At 41.0% G+C, this 21,925-nt stretch overlaps 1 protein-coding gene across 5 annotated transcripts in view; it reads left to right on the top strand.

Moving 5' to 3' along the window:
- The first annotated feature begins 993 nt into the window (after positions 1 to 993).
- The window catches only part of Luc7l (LUC7 like), a 34,402-nt gene continuing 13,470 nt past the window's right edge, over positions 994 to 21,925 (top strand). For 2 of the 5 annotated variants that reach the window (XM_005323669.5, XM_013357937.4), the window contains exons 1-4: positions 994 to 1,175; positions 3,061 to 3,155; positions 8,842 to 8,940; positions 20,099 to 20,209. In XM_005323669.5, the coding sequence (XP_005323726.1) occupies positions 1,115 to 1,175; positions 3,061 to 3,155; positions 8,842 to 8,940; positions 20,099 to 20,209 (366 nt within the window). In that variant the 5' untranslated portion in view covers positions 994 to 1,114. Of the gene's footprint in view, positions 1,176 to 2,008; positions 3,156 to 8,841; positions 8,941 to 20,098; positions 20,210 to 21,925 lie in introns of all 5 variants that reach the window. The other 3 variants (XM_013357936.4, XM_013357938.4, XM_021725406.3) reach the window with 3 other exon arrangements.

Raw genomic sequence — 21,925 nt, 5'->3', positions numbered from 1 at the left:
ACTGCTTTGGTAGCAAAGGAGAAACACAGAAGATTCCTGTCCTAAAGACTTTGATGCTTTAAAAAGCACTTTGTGGTCCCTCTTTTTAAATCTTTGCCTTTATCTGTATGTATTTGCATAATAAGTGTTTATATCATAAATCCAAATATCAGATGTTATTAGAGGTCTTTGCGGAGGATGAAGAAATGGGGAAGTCCTGGAATGCCATTTTCTTTTAAGTTAACAATATCCATGCCAGAAAGAGCATTGATGACTGCAGTACTCTGAGGAAATCTGGGGAGTGGAACCCAGATAAGATATGGTTCCAGAGGGTCCAGACCTCACAGGACATAATGAGCTATGAAAAGTAGTTTGAGGGGCTGGGATTGTGGCTCAGCGATAGAGCGCTTGCCTAGCACTGGCGGACTAGATTCTCAGCACCACATAAAAATAAAGGCATTGTGTTGTGTCCATCTACACCTAAAAAATAAATTAAAAAAAAAAAAGAAAAGTAAAGGAAAACAAGAAAAAGTCTCCTATGAGCCAGGTGCAGTGGCGCACGCCTACAAGTCCAGTGATTCCAAAGCCTGAGGCAGGAGAACTGCAAATTGCAAGTTCCAGACCAAATTAATTTAGGGAGATCTTGTGTCCAAAACAAAACAAAAGAAAACAAAGAAAGAAAAAAAAGCTAGGAGTTTGGCTCAGCGGTAGAGCGGTTCAGTCTTCAATGCGGGGTGGCGGAATCCCTAAGAGAGCACGTTTAGCACGCCAATTCTACAGAAGTAAGACAGCCCCAGGCACTTAAGTGTTAAACGCACGCCTTCACCGTTGGTAGAAGACTTCGCTTTCCACACTCCGCCGAAGTTCAGGATTGCAGGTTCCCAGCCGTAGCCGCAACTCGGGTAAAAGGTGGGCGGTGACTCGTGGGGGGGGGGGCTTTTGGCTCCGCCCCCAGGCCTACGCGCGCCCCGCCCCGGAAACTACACTTCCCAGTAGGTCAAGCACTGGCGCCACGCATTTCCTCCCGGCATTCCCCGCGGCGGGCAAGAGCCAAGCGGGCTCTAGACCGACGCGGCCGTCCTTCGTAGCCGCCTCCACCTCGGTAGGACCTGTCGCGGTCGCCCGCTTGGCCACCATGTCCGCCCAGGCGCAGATGCGGGCTCTGCTGGACCAGCTCATGGGCACGGCTCGGGACGGTGAGTCTGGGCGGCCGACCAGGCGAGGGCTGGGGCGAGAGTGAGGCGAGGCCGCCGGGCGGCCCGAGGCGGGGGCCATGGCCGTCTGCGTCTGCGCGGGGCTCAGCGCCCCTCCCCCGCTCGCGGACAGCCGGCGCCGGGCCTTTGTCTGAGCCGGTTCGCCTCCACCGAGCCCGCGGCCGGGCTCCCCGTGGGCCGGCCGTGGGTCTGGGGCAGGCTTTTTCCTCGGAGTCCGCGCGAGGGGCTCCTGCGGCTTCCCGTCGGCGCAGCGGCCCTGCGCCCCCTCGCGAACCGGAGAGTCGGCGAAGGGCTGGAACCAGCACGGGCTCTGGGTCGCTGGCAGCCAGGCGGCGGAATTCTCTGTGGCTCCTCAGGGCAGAAGAATGGGCCTCGAAACCCTGGGGCGTTCTGTCCTGTACCATTGAAGGGTAGCCATAAATTGAGCTTTTCTAACGTGGGTTTCTGTCTAGTACTTCTCCAGCCCCTCTTTCCCCCAACCACACAGGAGAGCCTCTGCTTAGGCAGCGCTTGGCGGTCGTTAGGTAGGTTGTACTGTAGGGAGGAGCGAAAGATCATGGTTGTCTCAGGATAAAGCGGTTGCATTCTTGCAAAACATATACCTGCTGTGGTTTGTTTCCTTTTCTACTTAAGTAATAAAGTTGTAAGTTCACACTGGCACATTCTCAGGGCTGTGCAGATTCTTTGCACTTTATTTCATAGGTGAATAAGTGCTTTTTAGCTTTCTTTGTTTATTGAGTTGCTTTTGAATTGCTTCCCATATTTTTATTTCATACAAACTGAACAATTGTGGCCCCTCTATTTTATTTATAAAGGTTCAGTGTATCTTTGCCTGCCTACATCAATCTGCAAGGGAGTTGCAGAAAAGCCTCATGTTCATCGAGCCGTGAGTCACAACCAATTTCTAAGCTGTTATAACAAAAAAGTGTTTGCTTTTTTTCACAAGTAACTTTAAAAGTGTAGTTTAGAAAGAAAACATTTTCAATAAAAAGACACTACATTAATCCTGGATGCTTGCAAATCCTAAAATATATTCCTCCTTGACTATTACACAGCTCTGTGTCCTATACACAGATTAGCTTTAAAATTTGTCACATACCACTTTGCCTTTACTTTTATGTATCATTCCCCCTGACTTCCTTACTGCAGGTGTGGGCAAGAAAACTTTTCCTTTAAAACTTTTCAACAGCGGGCATAAAATTCTACAGCTGAGGTCTTGAAGAATGCAGATGGGTACAGTATGTGTTGGAGCTCACAGTGTGTATTGACTAACCTAGTTCCTTTTTGCTTTTTTTGGTATTGTCTTGTTAAAAGTGACTCCCAGGTGCCAACTTTCTTTTTTAAGGGTGGGGATGAAAGGGGAATGAGAAAATAGATCTAGATTATTTAACAGTCAGTGATAAGAGTTTGAAACCTTTCTTCTTTATGTAAATTTGGGCAAACCACCGCTTTTGTGTTTCTCCATAACAAAAAGATTAAGCTAATAAGTAGATTTTGTTTGTAGAAATTATCAGCTATAAGTCACACAGTTGATTGATGGCACTTATTGGTATCTCACTGCCCACATGTATGTATATTAGACAATGGCCTTTTGGTGCTCAGTCTTTTACTTCTGACTCCTTGACTTCTTTTGGCACAAAGATGGAGTCAGATATCATTGTGATTCTTCATGGTAAATTTGGCCTCCAAAAAAAATTCTGTATTCTACTCCAGTTGTAAATGTCTCTAGATCAGCTTTTCAGTATATGTGATGGGGAAAACACAGAAATGATAGTCTGCAAATCATCCAGGTGAATTGTTGTACCAGATATCCTTTTGTGATTAGCCTGATAATATTGTCTTATTTAAAACCACAAATGAATTTCAGGAGACGAAACCAGACAGAGGGTCAAGTTTACAGATGATCGAGTCTGCAAGAGTCACCTTCTGGACTGCTGCCCCCATGACATCCTGGCTGGGACGGTAGGTACATTTTTGGGGACCTCATGAAATACTCACCCTGGGTGTTGTGTAGAAAGTGAAGGGTTTTCAGGTTAAATTTTATTTTCCTCCAACAGGCAGAAATTACTTGCTAATTTTCAAGTTAATGTGGTGGAATTTTATGTTATGGAACATATTTCAGTGGTGTGAAATTCTGTTTGTAAAGCTATCAAGTTTTTGTAAAATCATTCACAATGAAATACATACACCTAAGTAGTACAAACATTCTAATGTAGCACAATATGCCCTTTATGTCAGCCTGTAGTTCTTTGAAAATTCTGGATGGATCTGTTTGTATGATTACAGGTTGACTATATTCTAGGCTCTTTACCAAGCAAGGTACATTTTCTTCTCATATAGTTTTTTTTTTTTTTTTTAAAACAGTTTGGGATAGCATTAATTTTTTAGTTTTTATTATATCAGTTTTTTGTGAAATCCATAGATTATCCAGTGACTGTAGACTCTATTTCAGGTGAACAAAATGGATGCTAGTTTTGTGGAATTTACATTTATTCAAAATTAAATACAATTTAAGAAGAATAAGTGGTGAAGGATCATCTGTTCATTCACTTAAAGCAAAAAGTGTTCTACAAAAGATCCCCATTTTAAGTCTTTACGGCTACCTTGTGGAATGTAAAAACTGCCCACTTGTGTTCCAGAAAACATTTCTTCATGGTGAATCATAGCTTCTGTTATTACCATGTTGGGGACATATCTGCTGAGGAACTGCTCAGCTATACTAAGACTTCAAGACTGGCATTTCTGGCCATAGACATGAAATGAACACCAAACCTATGCCTGGGTTACTTGGGTCCTGCTTGCAGTCTAACCCAGGGTAGGAAAACATCATACTGTTATTTTCTGTAGCATATTGTGAGTAATGTGTGCAGATTAGTAATCTCCATTAATGATGAGTAGTTCAGCAATAGGATACATTCTTGTGTAGGAATCACAACTTGGAAACATTGACAAATCCATACCAGAAAAAGGCAGAGAAAGCAGATGGACATGAACCCTACTGAGGATTTCAGTCATATTTTCATTGGTCAGAGCCCTTTGGCATTGCTCTGGAACACTGGCAAGAAAAATAATCAGAATAAGGGTTTCCTATAGGTGCTTTTTATTAGGTTAAAAGTTATTTGCTTAATATTTATTATTAGACCACTTCTGTGTGCCAGGTGCTAGAGATACCAAGCCAGTGGTAAAATCCACAGTCTTATTCAGTGGGAAAGAGGGTGCACAGCAAGTAGATAACTATCTGTTTTAAGCTAGGATAATATGGAAAGGCTTCTGAGGGACATTTGAGCATAAACCTGAAAGGTGAAACCACACATGAGTGTGGTTCAGGGACATCATGTTCTGGGTGGAGGCAAGATCAGAGGGAGTGTGTCTGATCTGTTATGAGGGAGGCAGAGCTGTGGAGTTAGGTGAGTGGAAAAAAGTCATGGGCTTGGTAGATCACTGTAATGCTTGAATTAGGCAAGATATCTCAACAGAGATGTTTAATTAGAGCAGGCTGAGGAGGAGGAGGAAGAAACCCAGGAAGTATAGATGCACATGAAAAAAGTGCTTTGCAAAGGTCAGGGGCTGCTGAAAATAGGGTGAGGATTGGGAATTCTAAAGGAGGTTGTGAGTGTTGAGCTTTGCTGTGGACTTTTTGGAGGTGAGGTATAGTGGAACCAGATCACTCTTCTGTACAGTTCTTTTTGCAGTACACTGAATGAACTTAGTTCTTTAGCAGCAGAGATAAAGTATTTATAATCCTCAGCCTGCTAAGAGCTGCTCCTGGTCCAGGTTTTTGTCAAACTCTCTCCTGTGGTTAATGGGGTGGGTCAGGGGTAATGGAAATAATTATTGAGGCCTATGGGAAAATGTAGTGAGTTTGGAAGATGAAAGTAGCAATTGGAGGTAAGGTGGTGTACTAGGTCTTGGTAGAACTTCCATTTTCTGAAGATTCAGGCACCTCTAGTTGCCTTCCTTGTCAACAGTGGAATTTTTTTAAAAATTTTTTTTAATATTTATTTTTTAGTTTTTGGCGGATACAACATCTTTGTTTGTATGTGGTGCTGAGGATCGAACCCAGGCTGCACGCATGGCAGGCAAGTGCGCTACCGCTTGAGCCACATCCCCAGCCCCAACAGTGGAATTTTTGTTTGTTTGTTTGTTTTTTTCCCCCCATTGGAATTGAACATGGTGGTGCTTTACCATGGAGCTATCTTCCTAGCTGTCTCACTAAATTGCCCAGGCTGGCCTTCAACTTGGGATCTTTCTGTTCCAGCCTCCCGAGTTGCTAGGGTTACAAAGTATGCACCATCACCTGGCTTTCTTTTTTATGGTACTCAATCACTGAACAAATCCCCAACCCTCGGGGCTGGGGATGTGGCTCAAACAGTAGCGCGCTCGCCTGGTATGCATGCAACCCGGGTTCGATCCTTAGCACCACATACCAACAAAGATGTTGTGTCCGCCGAGAACTGAAAAATAAATATTAAAAAAAAAAAAATCCCCAACCCTTTTTATTTTACTTTTGAGACTGTTCTTGCTAAGTTGCCTAGGCTGATCTTGAACTTGTGTGATTCTCCTGCCTCAGTACTCACTACCAGTTGGAATGTGTACCATCATGTTTGGCTTTCTGTCAGCCATGTTAGACCACCAGAGCATAGAGTGGAAAACATAGGTGTTGGAACTATATCTCATAATAAAAAATGGTCTGACACATTGACTTCATAGCCAAATTGGAGGATTTTGGAAGAATTTAATGTGATATATCAATTCAGCTTGGTGTTTCAGCCACTTGTGGAATGGCCAGTGTCTTCTTGCTTCCTTGACATAGCTGGAAAGGTATACCAAAAAAGGTAGTCATGGATCCCAATCCTGTACTTGTACTCTGTTTTAGCAGTGACTTTTTTCTTTTTTTGGTACCAGAGATTGAACTCAAGATTGAACGCATGCCAGGCGAGCACGGTACCACTTGAGCCACATCCCCAGCCCCAGTTTAAAGCATTTCTTTCTGATATTCCACTCATTTTTCAGCTGTAAGCACTTAGTTCCATTTATGGAAATTATGTATCTATCTGTCTATTTATTTTTGGTTATACTAGGGATTGGCCCCTGGGTACTCTACCACTGAGCTACATCCATCTTCCTCTTTATGTTTGAGACAAGGTCCTGCTAAATTCCTCAGGCTGGCTCAAACTTGCAGTCCTTCTGCTTCAGCCTTCTGAGTAGCTGGGATTATAGGCCTGGCCCACCACACCTGGCTGAATAGTAAGTACCCAGGCCAGGTGAAGTGACACCTATAATCTCAGCTACTCAGGAGGCTAACGCAAGAAGATCACAAGTTTGAGGCCAACCTTGACAATTTAGCAAATCCTGTCTCCAAAAAAAAAAAAAAAAAAGAACTGAGTGTATAACTCAGTGATAAAGTGCCCTTGGGTTTAATTTCTAGTACCAAAAAAAAAAAGTACTTGGTACTTAGAAAAGCTTATGAAGCAGAAATTATCAGGTTTACAGGGTCAGTGATCTTACTTGCAACTTTGGCTTTTATAACCACTGTTTACCCTTCCTCTAGACCCCCTATATAATCAGCATAACGTGAGCTACTTCTGACTTCAGAGTAAAAATAATGGAGAAAAGTCACAAAATGAAGATAAATTCCACTACTTGTTTGCCCAACCCCATTCTGACTCTGTTGCTGGTAAAATGGAATGGTATTTTGTTACTAAGCCTGGCACACATTTTCTACAAGACTAGGCCTGTCCTTTAATTTGCATAGGATGTAAGGATTTTATAATCCAGGAACTTTAAAAAATAGTTTCGGTCACAGTTACAGGTTTTTTTTTTTTTTAGTTATCGGTGGATCTTTATTTTTTATTTATTTGTATGTGGTGCTGAGAATTGAACCCAATGTCTGACACGTGCTAGGGAAGCGCTGTATCACTAAGCCACAATCCCAGTCCCACAGTTATAGTTTGAGCTTAAAGGAGTTACTGGAGTTCAATGTAATTTTTTTTTTTAAAGAGAGAGTGAGAGAGGAGAGAGAGAGAGAGAGAATTTTTTAATATTTATTTTTTAGTTTTCGGCGAACACAACATCTGTTTGTATGTGGTGCTGAGGATCGAACCCGGGCCGCACGCATGCCAGGCGAGCGCGCTACCGCTTGAGCTACATCCCCAGCCCTCAATGTAATTTTTTTTTTTTTTTACTAGTTACATAGACATGTGCTTTTTTTTGGATCAGGTTAATTTTTGTTAATTTAATACCATCTATCATCTATGCAAACTTCTTTATTGTTATCCAGATGGCCAGAGTGGAGGTGCCTGCACAGAGTTGTGGTCTTAGGGTTTGGATTAAAAAAGCATTCACTGTTACCTATTTAGTCTACATCTGGTTAGAACGCATAGTGGTACATCAAGCTAAACTTACAACACAGATCATTTTGTTTTAGTAAGAGGGCTTATTATTTCTCAAGTTATGTGTCTAGGCTCATTTACCAGGTTAGAAGAATGTTTGGAAGATTCTTTGGACTCTGAATCAGCCCTTTCTGCTTTAATCCCATTATTATATCAAGAGCCACACAAAGCCACTTGTTAGGTTGTGTTGTAATTGCCAGAACTCAATTTCTGACTCATCTTTCCTTTTTGCTTTCTTGTTTCTTCATCTTAAGCATAAAGCATCTTTTTTCCTTTTTATTTACTTATTTTTTCATTTCACTTTCTTCATAATAGGGATCAAACTCATAACCTTGTACATGCTAAGCATCCGTTTCACCTCTAAGCTACATCCCCAGCCCTGTTTTTAAATTTTGAGACAATATCTCTTTTGTCCATATTGGCCTGGAACTTGGGATTCTCCACGCTCAGCCTCCTTGCATGGTCTGCCTTCTCTCAGCCAACATGGAATAGCCAAGATCATAAGGAGGAATTCTAGAAAGCTGTTACGATGATACTGTCTTTTGACCTTGCCAATTGCACCCCTTAGAACATTCATTACTGAATGCTTCACCTGCAGCAGAAATAAGACTGGTGGTGCCAGGAATGGTGGCACAACTCTGTATTCCCAAGACCCTCAAAGTAAAGTAAAAAAGGGCTGGGAACGTAGTTCAGTGGTAGAGCACTTGGCTAACATGTGCAAGGACCTGTGTTCAATGCCAGTACTGCAAATAAAAAGAGTAAGTGCATAAAGGTGGTGAGAGCTAATATGATAGGTTTTCTTGATTGCAGTTCACTTATCTGAATCGAAAAGAGATGCACCTTTACACTGTTGAGTGCTTCATTTCCAGGTATCTCGTAATTATGGTGGTAAAAGAAACTTCTCAGCCATATTTGATTTCTTAATTTTCTTATCAAGTTTTAGTACTCAAAATAATATAGTTTATTTTATCTGTTAAAATGCCAAGTCATAGTTGGGCGCAGTGGTGCATGCCTCTAATGCTGAGATAGGAATATTATAAGTTTAAAGCCAGCCTCCGCAACTTATCAAGGTTCTAAGCAATTTAGTGAGACCCTGTCTCTAAAAAAAATATAAAAAGGGCTGGGGATGTTGCTCCATGGTTAAGCACCCCTGGGTTCAATCCCTGATTCCAAAAAATAAGAAGTAATTCAAGGCCTGTTATATGTTCTGCAACTTTCTGCAAAATATTCATATGTAATGTTTCGTTTTCCCACAGCGCATGGATTTAGGAGAATGTACCAAGATCCACGACTTGGCCCTCCGAGCAGATTATGAGATTGCAAGTAAAGAAAGAGATCTGTTCTTTGAATTGGATGTAAGTGTTATTTGGTGTTCATTCCTACTATAAAGAACCAAATGTAGAATAAGAATAATGTAGTATTCCTAAATTAGTAAGCAAAATTATTAAATAGGCACTTGTTATCATTCTTTTTTAGCAGAGTACTATATCTGTTTGTTTATTATCCTATTAACTATCCAGGATTTTGTATGTATGATTTTCTTTCAAAAACATTATTACATATTTTTATGATTCTAGTTTGTTTTGAGCTTTGTAAATATGGTTTCAAGCATGCTTATAAACCAACTACTTGGGATTGGGATTGTGGCTCAGTGTTAGAGCGTTTGCCTAGCACATGCGAGGTCCTGGTTCAATCCACAGCACCACATAAAAATAAATAAATATCTTTATTGTGTCTAATTACAGCTAAAAAATAAATGGAGGCTAAGTCGGGAGGATCCCAAATTGAAGGCCAAACTTGGGCCAACTTAGCGAGAACCCGTCTCAAAATAAGAAAAGGGCTATAGCTCAGTGGTAGAACAGCCCTGGGTTCAATCCCAGTACTGCAAAAAAAGGTGAGGCGAGTAGTGCTGGGAATGTACTTCTGGTGTGAATGAACCCCTATCTTGGTTTGAATTTTTTTCCCCATTCAGCATTACATTTCTGCTTACCTCTGTTGTTGGGCATGGTTTATTTTTTCATTGCTGCTCTAAAAACTGTCTTTATTCATAAACATTTGGATTGATTCTAGATTTCCTATAAATAATAATAGGAATTTTTAAAATAGCTTCTTGGTTGCATGTATGGGGATTTAGATAGGGTATATTCCTAGCAGTGGATTTTCTTCTTGCTTGTACCCCTAATATCCGTGCATATACCCCTGCCAATACTTGGGTATTATCAGATTACTAAATTTTTGCAATTAAGCAGTTGTAGAATGGCAACCATTGTCTTGAGACTTAGGGTTTCAGAAACAGATAAGTTCTATAGGTTTATAGGTTGGAGTCCTCATTTTAGTAATGAATCTCTTTGAATCATAGATTTTATTAGCATTTTAATTAAACCAAATGTCAATGCAGTTTTTAAATGATGATGAAATTAATGCTAAAAAAGAAATACATTAATGGAAGAAACTAAGATTACAGAAAATAACTGAAATGTATAATAATTTGGTTTATTATGAAGCGAGTGTTTTCCACCAGTGTGGAATACAAAGGTTATTCAGTGAACAATGTTGAAAACTCTGGGTTAGCCATTTGGATAAATAACAGGTTTGATGATGTGATTTCTGTCATCTTGTCATGTTACAAAACCCAGAAAGTGGGGTTGGGGTTGTGGCTCAGTGGTAGAGCGCTCACCTAGCACATGTGTGGCCCTGGGTTCACTCCTCAGCACCACATATAAATAAACAAACATAAATAAATAGAATAAAGATATTGTGTCCAACTACAACTAAAATAATAATAATAATAAAAATAATAATAATATCTCAGAAAGTTAAAAGAGAAAGCTAGGCACCACTATCTATTTAGAAACTCAAAATACTGACATACCAAAATTCCCAAACACTCCCAGTGACTGAGGAGGTTAAAGCAGGAGAAGTTCACAGCCAACCTCAGCAACTTAATGAGACCCTGTCTCAAAATGAAAAAAGGGGGCAGAGGCTGTAATGCAGTGGTAAAGCACCCTTAAGTTCAACTCCCACTCCCACCAGAAAATAAATAAATGAAATTCCTTTATGTTGGGAGAGATGGTGAGATGTCACTCAAAAGGTACAAACTTTGTTGTAAGATGAAGGTCAGTGAACTAGAACAAATTATTTTCAGTATGTATAAAGACGGACTGTTTTCTTTATATGAAAATTTTTTGGATAAGAACAGCATCAGTAGCTCAACTGGACGTTTCCTAGGATGGAGAGTTAAGTGGTTCTAATCTGCCTCTAGGCATCCCAGCAGTGGAGTTCTCAGAGTGTGTCTGACTGGTACACTTGGATATGCTCAAGGATACACTTGCTCCAGAATATTCTTCAGGATATATATGCTCCATTATAACTGCAGGAGGCAAAGACCCATGGCTTCCTTGGTAAGGGAGTGGTACTGTCCAGCTCTTCACGGAGGGATGATACAGAACTGTGAAAGGAGAGTGGTGTCCTTTGGTGTGTGTTGATGTGAGCCTTCAGGTAGTGAGAAGAGTGTGACAGGATACTTTCTTAGTTGTTTTTTTGGGGGAGCTGTGTGTGGTTTGTTTTGTGATGCTGGGGCTTGAATCCAGGACCTTCTGCATGCTAGGCAAGTACATTGAGCTACACCCCCAGCCCTTGTAATTTTTGTTTTGAGACAAGGTCTTGCTAAATTGCTATGGCTGTTAAGTTGCAATCCTCCTGCTTCAGCTTCCAGAGTAACTGGGATTACAGATATGTGCCACTGTGCCTGGCTCCTTTAGAGCTTTTCTATATCCTGCATGGGCAGACCTTCCTCATTCTTGTTTATTAGTATATTTTTGCAATCTAGTTCTCCTGCCTCAGCCTCCTGAGTAACTGGAATTACAAAGGTGCTTGGTGTTTTTTCAAAGGAAGGAGTTGTGTACTTGTTGATGTGCTTTATGTGCAGATACTGCTTTTAGTGGAACACCAGAGGTTGCGGACATTTGTCTTGGGAGAGTGGCTTGGAAGGCTAGGGCAGATCAGTAACCTCTGTGTACTGTGTGAAAATTACTTACTCAATTTAAAAAGTAACCTCCCTGCACCTCCCACAACTACTTACAGACCATTTTTGACCTTATACGTGGCTCATTCAAATGTTTGATCACCAGTGCTGCGAATGAAGAGTAAATGGGAATAGCAGAGTGTGCAGGAGGGCAGTCTGTCCTGGCATTGTCAGCATATGAGATGGAGATACTCTTGGTTCCACAGCTCTCCTGCTGGGAGTGTATCTTAGATAGTGTCTTCATAAAGACATAATTTATGTTATGTACCGTTAAGATTTATCCTGCTTTGGGGCTGGGGATGTGGCTCAAGTGGTAGTGCGCTCGCCTGGCATGCGTGTGGCCCGTGTTCAATCCTCAGCACCACATACAAAGATGTTGTGTCCACTGAAAACTAAAAAATAAATATTAAAAAATTCTCCCTCTCTCCCTCGTCTCCCTACTTCCCCCTCCCTCCCCCCTCTCAAAAAAAAAAAAAAGAAAAAAGATTTATCCTGTTTTGCTACATGGCATGGTGGCACATCCCCTTAATGATATTGACTCTGTCACTGAAGCAGGAGACCGAGACAGGAGGATCACAAGTTCAAGGCTGGCCCAGACAACTTTTAAATTTCTCAAAATTTAAAAAGGGCTGGGGATTTAGCTTGGTGGCAGAGTACTTGTCTAGCACCCATGAGGCGGTGGGTTCCATTCCCAGCACCACCACAAAAAGAAAAAAAAGATTTACCTTACCCTGCCTTTAAATTCTTAAATTGTACCTGTCAGTAGTGTTTGAATATGCTTGAGTTACTATTGTAGTGAAAGTGAAAGGTAAAATAATTTATTTCCTTAGTTAATGCAATATAAATTCAAAAGGAAAATAATAGTGTTTTTTCCAAGTTATTTGTTAGTTGGAATGTGTTGGTTAAATTAATTTGATGAAAGTGATTTTAAATTTTTTGGTAGGTATAGGTGTTCACTGTAAAGGATTTCAGAGCACTTGAGAGGTCGTCTGTAGAGGTTCTCCCTCCCTCACTCCCTAACTTACATGGCCTGTTATAAGTGCCTCTCTCTTGGTCTACTGTTTCTTTGATGGGGCATTCATAATGAGTAAAGCACATGTATTCATCTTTGAAAATGCAGAGAAACTTTTTACATGTTGCTTTTTGTATAAGTGAGATTGTCAGTTTCGTATTTCATCCTCATGTATAAATAAGTTAATCAGAAAGTGATTGCAGGAAGCAGAATGCCTCAGGAACTCTGGCTAGGTAGTGAGAAGTAGAGTGTGATAGGATACTTTCTTAGTTGTTTTTTGGGGGAGCTGTGTATGGTTTGTTTTGTGATGCTGGGGCTTGAATCCAGGACTTTCTGCATGCTAGGCAAGTACACTGATTCTTGCCCTTGCACCCTGCTGCTACTGTGTTCTGATACCTGGTGTTGGCACGACATTCCCAGCCTTTCCTGTGGCCCGTGGAGGAGCATGATCTGAGTCCCAGGCTTAGTACCAGCAGTTCCCTCATGTTCAGATTGACAGGTTGATTTTTTGAACCATTGTTTTGTGGTCCTTGCTTCTCGGAAAAGGATACAGGTTATCAAGTTATGGGCTGTCAGTAATCCATGATTTGTTCAGATTGAGTGTATTTGGGTAGGAGGTACTAGGACTGAACCCAGGGTGCTTTACCATTGAGACACTCCCGTAGTTCTTCTGATTTTTTTTGTGGGGAGAGCATATTGGGGATTGAACTCAGGGGCACTCGATCACTGAGCCATGTCCCCAGCCCTATTTTGTATTTTATTTAGGGTCTGAGTTGCTTAGCACCTTGCTTTTGCTGAGGCTGGCTTTGAAAATGCAATTCTCCTGCCTTCTGAGCCACTGGGATTACATGGTGTGCACCACTGTGTCCAGCCTTTTTTTTTTCTTAGTTGTAGTTGGACACAATACCTTTATTTTATTTATTTTTATGTGGTACACATGCTAGACGAGTGCTCTACTGCTGAGCTACAATCTCAGCTCTCCACTTTTGATTTTTGAGATAGAATTTTGCTAAGTTGTAGAATATGGCCTTGAATTTAGGATCCTCTGCTTCAGTCTCCCAAATAGCTGGGATTATAGGCATGTGCCCCCATACCTAGCTAATTTAGATTTTTCTAAAGAAGTTTGAAGCCATATGGGACATATTTGTGTAGCTTGTCAAATGTTTGAGTATTATTTTTTTCATTACTGAAATAATTCTGTGAGATACACATTGATCTGCAGTGTATCTGAAAGTGTTGAATTTCTTTCTGCCATAATTCATGAAAGCAGCATGGTACAACCCTTGGGAAGAAATCAGATTCAGTTCTGTGGGTCACTCATGTATAGGAGCCCTTTTTATCAGTCATAGTAAACAGATAATTGACACCAAAATGGTGACATTTACTAATAAACAAATAAATGCAACCATCATTTTGAGTTGTGTGTTTAAACATTTTTTAGTTAGGAATCAGGATGTAGCTCAGCAGTAGAGTGCTTGGTTAGTGTGTTCAAGGCCCTGGGTTTAGTCCCCAGGACCACCAAGAAATACACTATTTTTTAAAAAAAATATTTATTCTTAAGTTTTTAGGTGAACACAGCATCTTTATTTTACATTTATGTGGTGCTAAGGATCGAACCCAGTGCCTCGTGCATGCTAGGCGAGCATTCTATCACTGAGCCACAACCCCAGCCCCAAGAAATACACTATTAATGATAAATAAATAAAATAAACCAGGTTGTTGTGGTCAGATCAATAAGAACGCTTTTACACTGACGCTACTGTTAAGACTTCTGTTCCGGGGGCCGGAGGGTGTAAACTGGAAATTGAACCCTGCAGTGCTCTTACTACTGAGCTACATCCCCAGCCTGCTCCTTTTTTTTTTTTTTTTTTTTTTTGTGTGTGTGTGTGTGTGTGTGTGTGTGTGTGTGTGTGTCATTGAGGATTGAACCCATGGCCTTGTGCATGTGAGGCAAGCACTCTACCAACTGATCTAAATCTCCAATCTCCTCACCCCTTTTAAATATTTTTTTTGTTGTAGATGGACACGATATCTTTATTTTTATGTGGTGCTGGGGATTGAACCTTGTGGCTCATACATGTGAGGCAAGTGTTCTGCCAATGAGCTACAAACCCAGCCCGCAGCTCTTTTTATTTCTGATTTTGAGACAGGGTCTCACCAAGTTGGTTAGGGCCTCACTAAGTTGCTGAGGTTGTCTTTGAACTTGGGATCTTCTGCCTCAGCCTCTTGAGCTACTGGAATTACAGGCCTATACCACATGCCAAGCTTAAAGTTTTATTTTTGAGACAAGGTTTTACTGTATTGCCCAGGCTGGCCTAGAGCTTCTGTGTGAGTGATTCTCCTAACTCAGCTTCCAGAGTAGCTGTTACTACAGGTGTGCTGCATTGTATTAGGCTATAGTGCTGAGTCTTGATACATTGGTTGAAAAGATTCTGTCCCATGGAAGGCTTTATTATTGAGGTTTTTCCTTCCTTCCTTCCTTCCTTCCTTCCTTCCTTCCTTCCTTCCTTCCTTCCGTCCTTCCTTCCTTCCTTCCGTCCTTCCTTCCGTCCTTCCTTCCGTCCACTGGAGATTGAACCCAGGGCCTTGTGCATGCAAGGCAAGCACTCTGCCAACTGAGCTATATCCCCAGCTTGAGGTTTTTGCCAAACTCATGGTTTAAATGGCATTTGACTTAATATTATATTGTATATAATTTAGAGGTCTTGCCAATCCTTTATATAAATTTAAAATGTTAAATAGATGAGTCATCTCTAATTGTTCAGCAGGTATACTTGCTATGGAAGAAAAACCATAAAATATTTTTGGATCATTTTGAATCATTGAAGTAGTCAAGAAAACTAAAATATATATAGGAGAGATTAAAGTACTTATGTTAAAACCAGCTTTATTACACAGGTTTAGATCATAGAAAATAGATGTAATATGAAAAGAATAACTTGAAAAACTGGTTAGTTGGACCAGAAATTGTATGCTTAAGTATGAACATTTAATGCAGTTTTAAAAGATACACATTATTACACTCTTAAGTTATAATTTCTTGGAAAAGGGAAGGGGAAAGAATTACTTTTTTGGGCAGGAGGGTACTGAGGATTGAACCCAGAGGCACTTTTATCACTAAGCCACATCCCCAGCCATTTTTATTTTTTATTTTGAGACAGGGTCTCTGTCTCAAATGCTTAGGGCATTACTGAGTTGCTGAGGCTTGTCTAGAACCTGTGAGCCTTCTGCCTCAGCTTCCCAAGGTGTTGGGATTACAGAAGAATTATGTTTTCTACATCAGATAAAGCTATTAGATTTATTAGGTTGCTAATATAGTCAGTTTAAGTTTATCAGATTGCTAATATAGTAGGCAAAAATAAAAAAGTTTAAAAGTTTCTACCTTGTGATTTATTTCTGCAAATCTGTGCTAAGAATGTGATTAGAAGCTGGGTGCTACCAGTGCTCGCCTCTGTTTCTAGCAACTTGGAAGCTCACAGGAGGATCACACGTTTGAGGCCAGGCTTGTTTTAGAAATTTTATCCTCAATCCCCATCCCTGCTTAAAAAAAGAAAAAAAGTCCATTGGATATATACACAGATTGGCGCATAATACATGCAGAATTTGTGACAGGATTATTTGTAAGATTTAAAAATTGGATGCCACAAATAAAGTTTGTTATCAGTAGCAAAAAAACCAAAAGCTTTTTTTTTGTATGTTCTCAGTGACCATGTATTGCTTATTCAGAGAATTCATAGTTGCACTTTAAAAATATGGAGGTTGCAGCTGGGATTGTGGCTCAGTGGTAAAGCCTTGCCTAGAATGTGTGAGGCTCACTGAGTTTGATTCTCAGCACCATACACAAATAAATAAATAAGGTTGGCCAGGTATGGTGGCTGTGCCACATGCCAATGACGCCAGTGACTGGAGGCTGAGGCAGGAGGATTGTGAGTTTGAGGCCAGCCTCAGGAACTTAGTGAGGCCATGTCTCAAGATAAAAAAATAAAAAGGTTGGTGATGTGGCTCAGTTTATAAAAGCACCTTTGGGTTCAGTGTCTAGTACCAAAAAAAAAAAAAAGCCAGGCAGTAAGCATTTACTGGCCTTTCTCTGCCTGTCATGCTCCCTGCAGGCACCTGGAAACAACAGATGAGGGTTTGTGGGTGGTGGTGTTTTTTGTTGTTGTTGTTGTTTGTTTGTTTGTTTCATTGCTGGTGTTTAACCCAGGGCCTCTTGCCTGCTAGGTAAGTGCTGTACCACTAAGCTGTACCCCAGCTTTTTATTTTTATTTTGGCACAGAGTCTCACCAAGTTTCCCATTGGTCTTGAGCTTCTGATGGCCTGCCCCAATCTCCTGAGGAGCTGGGTTAGTTGTGTGCTGTGACAACAACTTCAAAGTAGATTAATTCTGTCTGTGGCGGGGGTTGCTTTGGGGGATGTGCCCCAGGGCTTTGTACTGTATCCCCAGCTCTTTTGAGACAGAACCCTAGTAAGTTGCCCAGGGTAGCCTCTAATTTGTAATTCTTTGCCTCGCCCCCTGTCACTGGGATTACAGTTGTGGCCATCATACTTGGCTTCCCACAGGTTAATTCTTCTTTTTCCTTTTTTTGGTGATGGTGCTGGGGATTGAACCCTGGGCCTTGTGCATCTGAGGCAAGCACTCTACCAACTGAGCTATATCCCCAGCTTTCACAGGTTAATTCTCTTTTTTGTTGTTAAATTTTTTTAGTTGTAGATGGACACAATTTCTTTCTTTCTCTCTTTCTCCCTCCCTCCCTCCCTCCACCCCCCTCTGTTTTTCTTTCTTTCGCTGAGGATTGAACCTAGGGTCCCACACCTGCGAGTCAAGTGCTCTACCATTGAGCTACAGCCCTAGCTCTCACAGGTTAATTCATCTTTTTTTCTTTCTAAGTATTTATTTAGTTGTAGATAAATACTCAGTATTATTTTTATGTGGTGCTGAGGATCGAACCCAGTGTCTCACATATGCAAGGCAAGAGCTGTATCACTGAGCTACAGCCCCAGCCCTCACAGGTTAATTCTTAAATGCCACAGACTGATTGTGTTTGGTCAACTTTTTAATAAACTGTTTGAGAGTAGTTGTTGGAAGCTCATATTTCCTGTTCAAGGATTCTGTCAGGAGTCTGAGGCTTTGCTGGCAAGAAAAAAAAGGAGGAGGATGGGGCTGGGGATGTGGCTCAAGCGGTAGCGCGCTTGCCTGGCATGCATGCGGCCCGGGTTCGATCCTCAGCACCACATACCAACAAAGATGTTGTGTCCGCCGAGAACTAAAAAATAAATATTAAAAAGTCTCTCTCTCTCTCTCTCTCCTCTCTCACTCTCTTTTTAAAAAAAAAAAAAAGAAAGAGGATGTCCTATTCATGGAACTTTTGTAGAGTGGTGGCATAGGCAGACTCTTTTAAACACTGCATATAAGTCCTTTTTGCTATAAACTTTTTAAAAGCAGGTTAAAGGTATGATTAAGTAGATATATTTCTACCAAAAGAACTAAAAATATGAATTTATCAGTAATTTATTTTTACTGTTCTGAGGCCTTGAGTTTATGGGCCCCACTCTTGGGAAGAAGGGGTGTGCCAGGTACTTTTAAGAATTCCTGTTTCATGACACTAACATCTAAGATGGGCCCTAAGGAAAGCCACATTTTAAAGAATATGCTGGGTTAGAAGACTTCTCTGGGGTCTGCTTTTTCTGTGCTGTTTTTACCACTTATTTGTTAGGTTTTCAAATATCCAAAGCCATAACCAATTTGGTTCTGCTGGTGATATAAGTAATTGCTTTGCTCAGTGAAGGCACTGGAAGAATTGTCAGGTCTCCATCCTCCATTCCCCCCACACCCCATAGAACTCTGGGTCTGTCAGGTGCACAGTGCTGTCATTGAGTGGACACCTAGGGGCACTTCCTAGGCAAGCCTTGGGCATCTCAGGTTCTTATTGGCAGCTTTGATCCCAGCTGAGTGCAGGTGACCAGTTCTTCATTTTCCTGGGAATTAGCATGTAACTGTGTTGGCACACACAAAGACTAAATCATTTAATTTCCTCATGGTTTGACTTGAGCACAATGTTTATACTACCAGTAACAGGATCTTTGATTTTTCTCAGTTACGGAATTGGAACTGAAGTCAGACACAGTGAGTGGGGGATGATTTGCCTTTTTCAGTCCCTGGGAGACTTGGCACCCTCCTGGAGCCTCATTCCTGTTTGTGTTAATTTGAAGAAATGTTGGAGACTCCTTTCCAGTGTCCCTCTGGTCATGAAGTAACATTGATCTCTGGAGCACCTTCTGATAACCACCCTGCTGTCTGCCTTTGGAGGAAGAATCCAGATCATAACTTTTTTTTTTTAAATTTTTTTTTTATTGATTGTTCACAACATTACAAAGCTCTTGACATATCATATTTCATACATTAGATTGAAGTGGGTTATGAACTCCCAATTTTACCCCAAATGCAGATTGCAGAATCACGTCGGTTACACGTCCACAATTTTACATAATGCCCTATTAGTAATTGTTGTATTCTGCTACCTTTCCTATCCCCTCAGATCATAACTGCTTAACCTGTTGTTCTTTCAGCTACTTTCTCATCTCCAATCCACCATTTTCTTTCTGTTTTGGTAATTTGTTACTTTGTCTAAATCTGTCATCACCACTAAATGTTCTTGATTGAACATACTGAACATGATGCCATCATTAGCTAGCTGACTAATGGAAGAGATATTTCTCTCTCATTGCTAGTGTAGACTGATGATTGGAAGTTAATGTCCTGTTTGTGTTTACCTGTAGTTATGTTGTTGGCCTTTGCCAGGCTGAAACAAATTAACCTTAGTGCCTATGACAGCTTATTCATTCTTCATGTTTCACACCAGTGCTTTTCAGAGTAAGCAGATTTTGTAGAATTTCTTTTCCTTCTTTGTGAACTGGTATTCCTTCTGTAGATAGTAGGCAATAACTAAATATATTCACAACTCTCAATAATATCTTTATTTATTTATTGGATTGAATCTAGGGGTTCTTTACCACTGAGCCACATTTCCTGCCCTTTTTTTATTTTTAATTTTGAGACTTGCTTTTTTATTTTTAATTTTGAGACTTTTATTTTTAATTTTGAGTCTTGCTGAGTTGCTGAGGCTGGCCTTGAACTCAATCCTTCTGCCTCAGCTTCTCAAGAAGCTGGGATTACAGGCGTGTGCCATTGCATCTGGCTTCTGTGTAGCCATTTCTATCCCAGAGAGATGTGTTCTTGACAATGTTGTCAAATTTTGAAAATGCACAAGAAAGTCACATGAGAACACCGAGCTTCCTAGCATTCATTTGATTTAATAAAACTTTTGATTTATTGGAATTTCAGATTTGTTAGCTGTAGCTGAAACCTACAGGCTTTCAGAAACTAACTGAATAGTGCATTCCTAGTACACCAAGGGGGTGCCTTGAGTTTATGGCATGCATCATCATTGATCATCTTTCTTTGCTTTTCCTGAGCTAGGCGATGGATCACTTGGAGTCCTTTATTGCAGAGTGTGATCGGAGGACTGAACTTGCCAAGAAACGGTTGGCAGAAACACAGGAGGAGATCAGTGCAGAAGTTTCAGCAAAGGTATATCAGGGGTCCTTAGTACAGATCGCTGTCTGTAATTGAATTACTGGTGGGTGGCGCTGTGCCTCAGCATCAATGAGTGAATGACTAAGCATGCCCATGCCAGAGGGTCTCACCCCTAGAGCTGCTGCCTTGCCTTTTTTCCTTATCTGTTTTCTCCTCTATTCATAATTTCTTTAACTTTGTTTATTTGTTTGTTTAGGACACTAGGGATTGAGCCCAGGACCTTACTCACACTGGGCAACACTCTGCCACTAAGCTACACTGAATGAATCCTTTTTATTATTATTATTATTTTTTTTGGTACTAGACATTGAACCAGATTACTTAGCCACTGAGCCACATCCCCAGCCCTTTTTAAATTTTCTGTTTATTTATTTTTTCTATTTATGTTTTAGGTATAGGTGGACACAATATCTTTGTTTTATTTTTATGCGGTGCTGAAGTCTGAACCCAGTGCCTCACACATGCTAGGCAAGCACTCTGCCTCTGAGCCCCAGCCCTTTATTTTTTATTTGAGACAAAATCTCGCTAAGTTGCTGAGGCTGAGTTTGAACTTGCAGTCAGTCCTTTTGCCTTAGCCTCTCGAGTCATTGAGGTTATAGGCTTGCACTATGGTGCCTAGCCCCAACCCTCTTTAAATTTCATTTTTAAGATAGGACCTTGCCATGTTGCCCAGACTAACCTCAAACTTATGATCCTCTTGCGTTAGCCTCCCAATTTCTGGGACTAACCGTCATGCAACCATCTCACTCAGCTTAATTTTTTTTTTTGTAACATCTCCATATGAAAGAGGAAACGAGAAAAATTTGAGGAAGGTGATCAAACTGTGATCTATCCACATCCACCTGGGGGAAAGGAGGTAGCTCTGTGGGTGACTGACCCCAGTGTTGGAGCAGTTGCTTTCTTCTCCTGTCCCCTCTTCAGTAGAACCAGGTCTCGTTTGTTTTCCTTCTCAGTGCTGAAGAAGCATTTCTTAGAGAATATGTATTCGATAATTAGAACAAAGGTGCTATTTTGTTTCTGAAGGCAAAATTTTTTTTAATTATTATTTTTTAGTTGTAGATGAACACAAAACCTTTATTTATTTGTATGTGATACTGAGGATCAAACCCAGTGCCTCATACCTGTGAGGCAAGCGCTTTACCCCTGAGCTACAACCCCAGCTCCCTCTGAAGCTAAATTCTAATGATTAGGTATTTGCAGCATAAGCTCTGCACTTAAACCCAGACATTTTATTACCTTCCAGAAAATTGAACTGTGGTAGAAGACATGAAAAGAGACACACCAGAAAATAACCAACATGAGAGGATTCTTTGAAATGTTTTGTTTTTGTGGCCCTGGAGATTGAACCCAGTAATGAACTACATCCTCAGTCCTTTTTTTTTTAAATTGTCAATGGATCTTTATTTATATGTCATGCTGAGAATCAAACCCTGTGCCTCATACGTTAGGTTAGCACTCTACCACTGAGCCATGACCTGACCCTTCAGTCTTTTTATTTTGAGACGGGGCCTTGCTAAGTTGCCCAGGTTGTCCTAAAACTTAGGACCCTTCTGTCCCAGCCTTCAGAGTACCTAGGATTATAGGAGTGGCCACTGTGCCTGGTTATGCCACTGCTTTTGTTGGAACGCCACAGATTAATGCTTCTACTTTCGATGGTGGCAGTAAGGATGTCTAAAATGTGCATGTGGGGCTGGGGATGTGGCTCAAGCT

Source organism: Ictidomys tridecemlineatus, chromosome 10, assembly GCF_052094955.1.
Source record: "Ictidomys tridecemlineatus isolate mIctTri1 chromosome 10, mIctTri1.hap1, whole genome shotgun sequence".
In the NCBI taxonomy this organism is placed as follows: Eukaryota; Metazoa; Chordata; class Mammalia; order Rodentia; family Sciuridae; genus Ictidomys; species Ictidomys tridecemlineatus.
The sequence above is the reverse complement of the archived record's forward strand: the minus strand, read 5'-3'. Positions and strand labels throughout refer to the sequence as shown.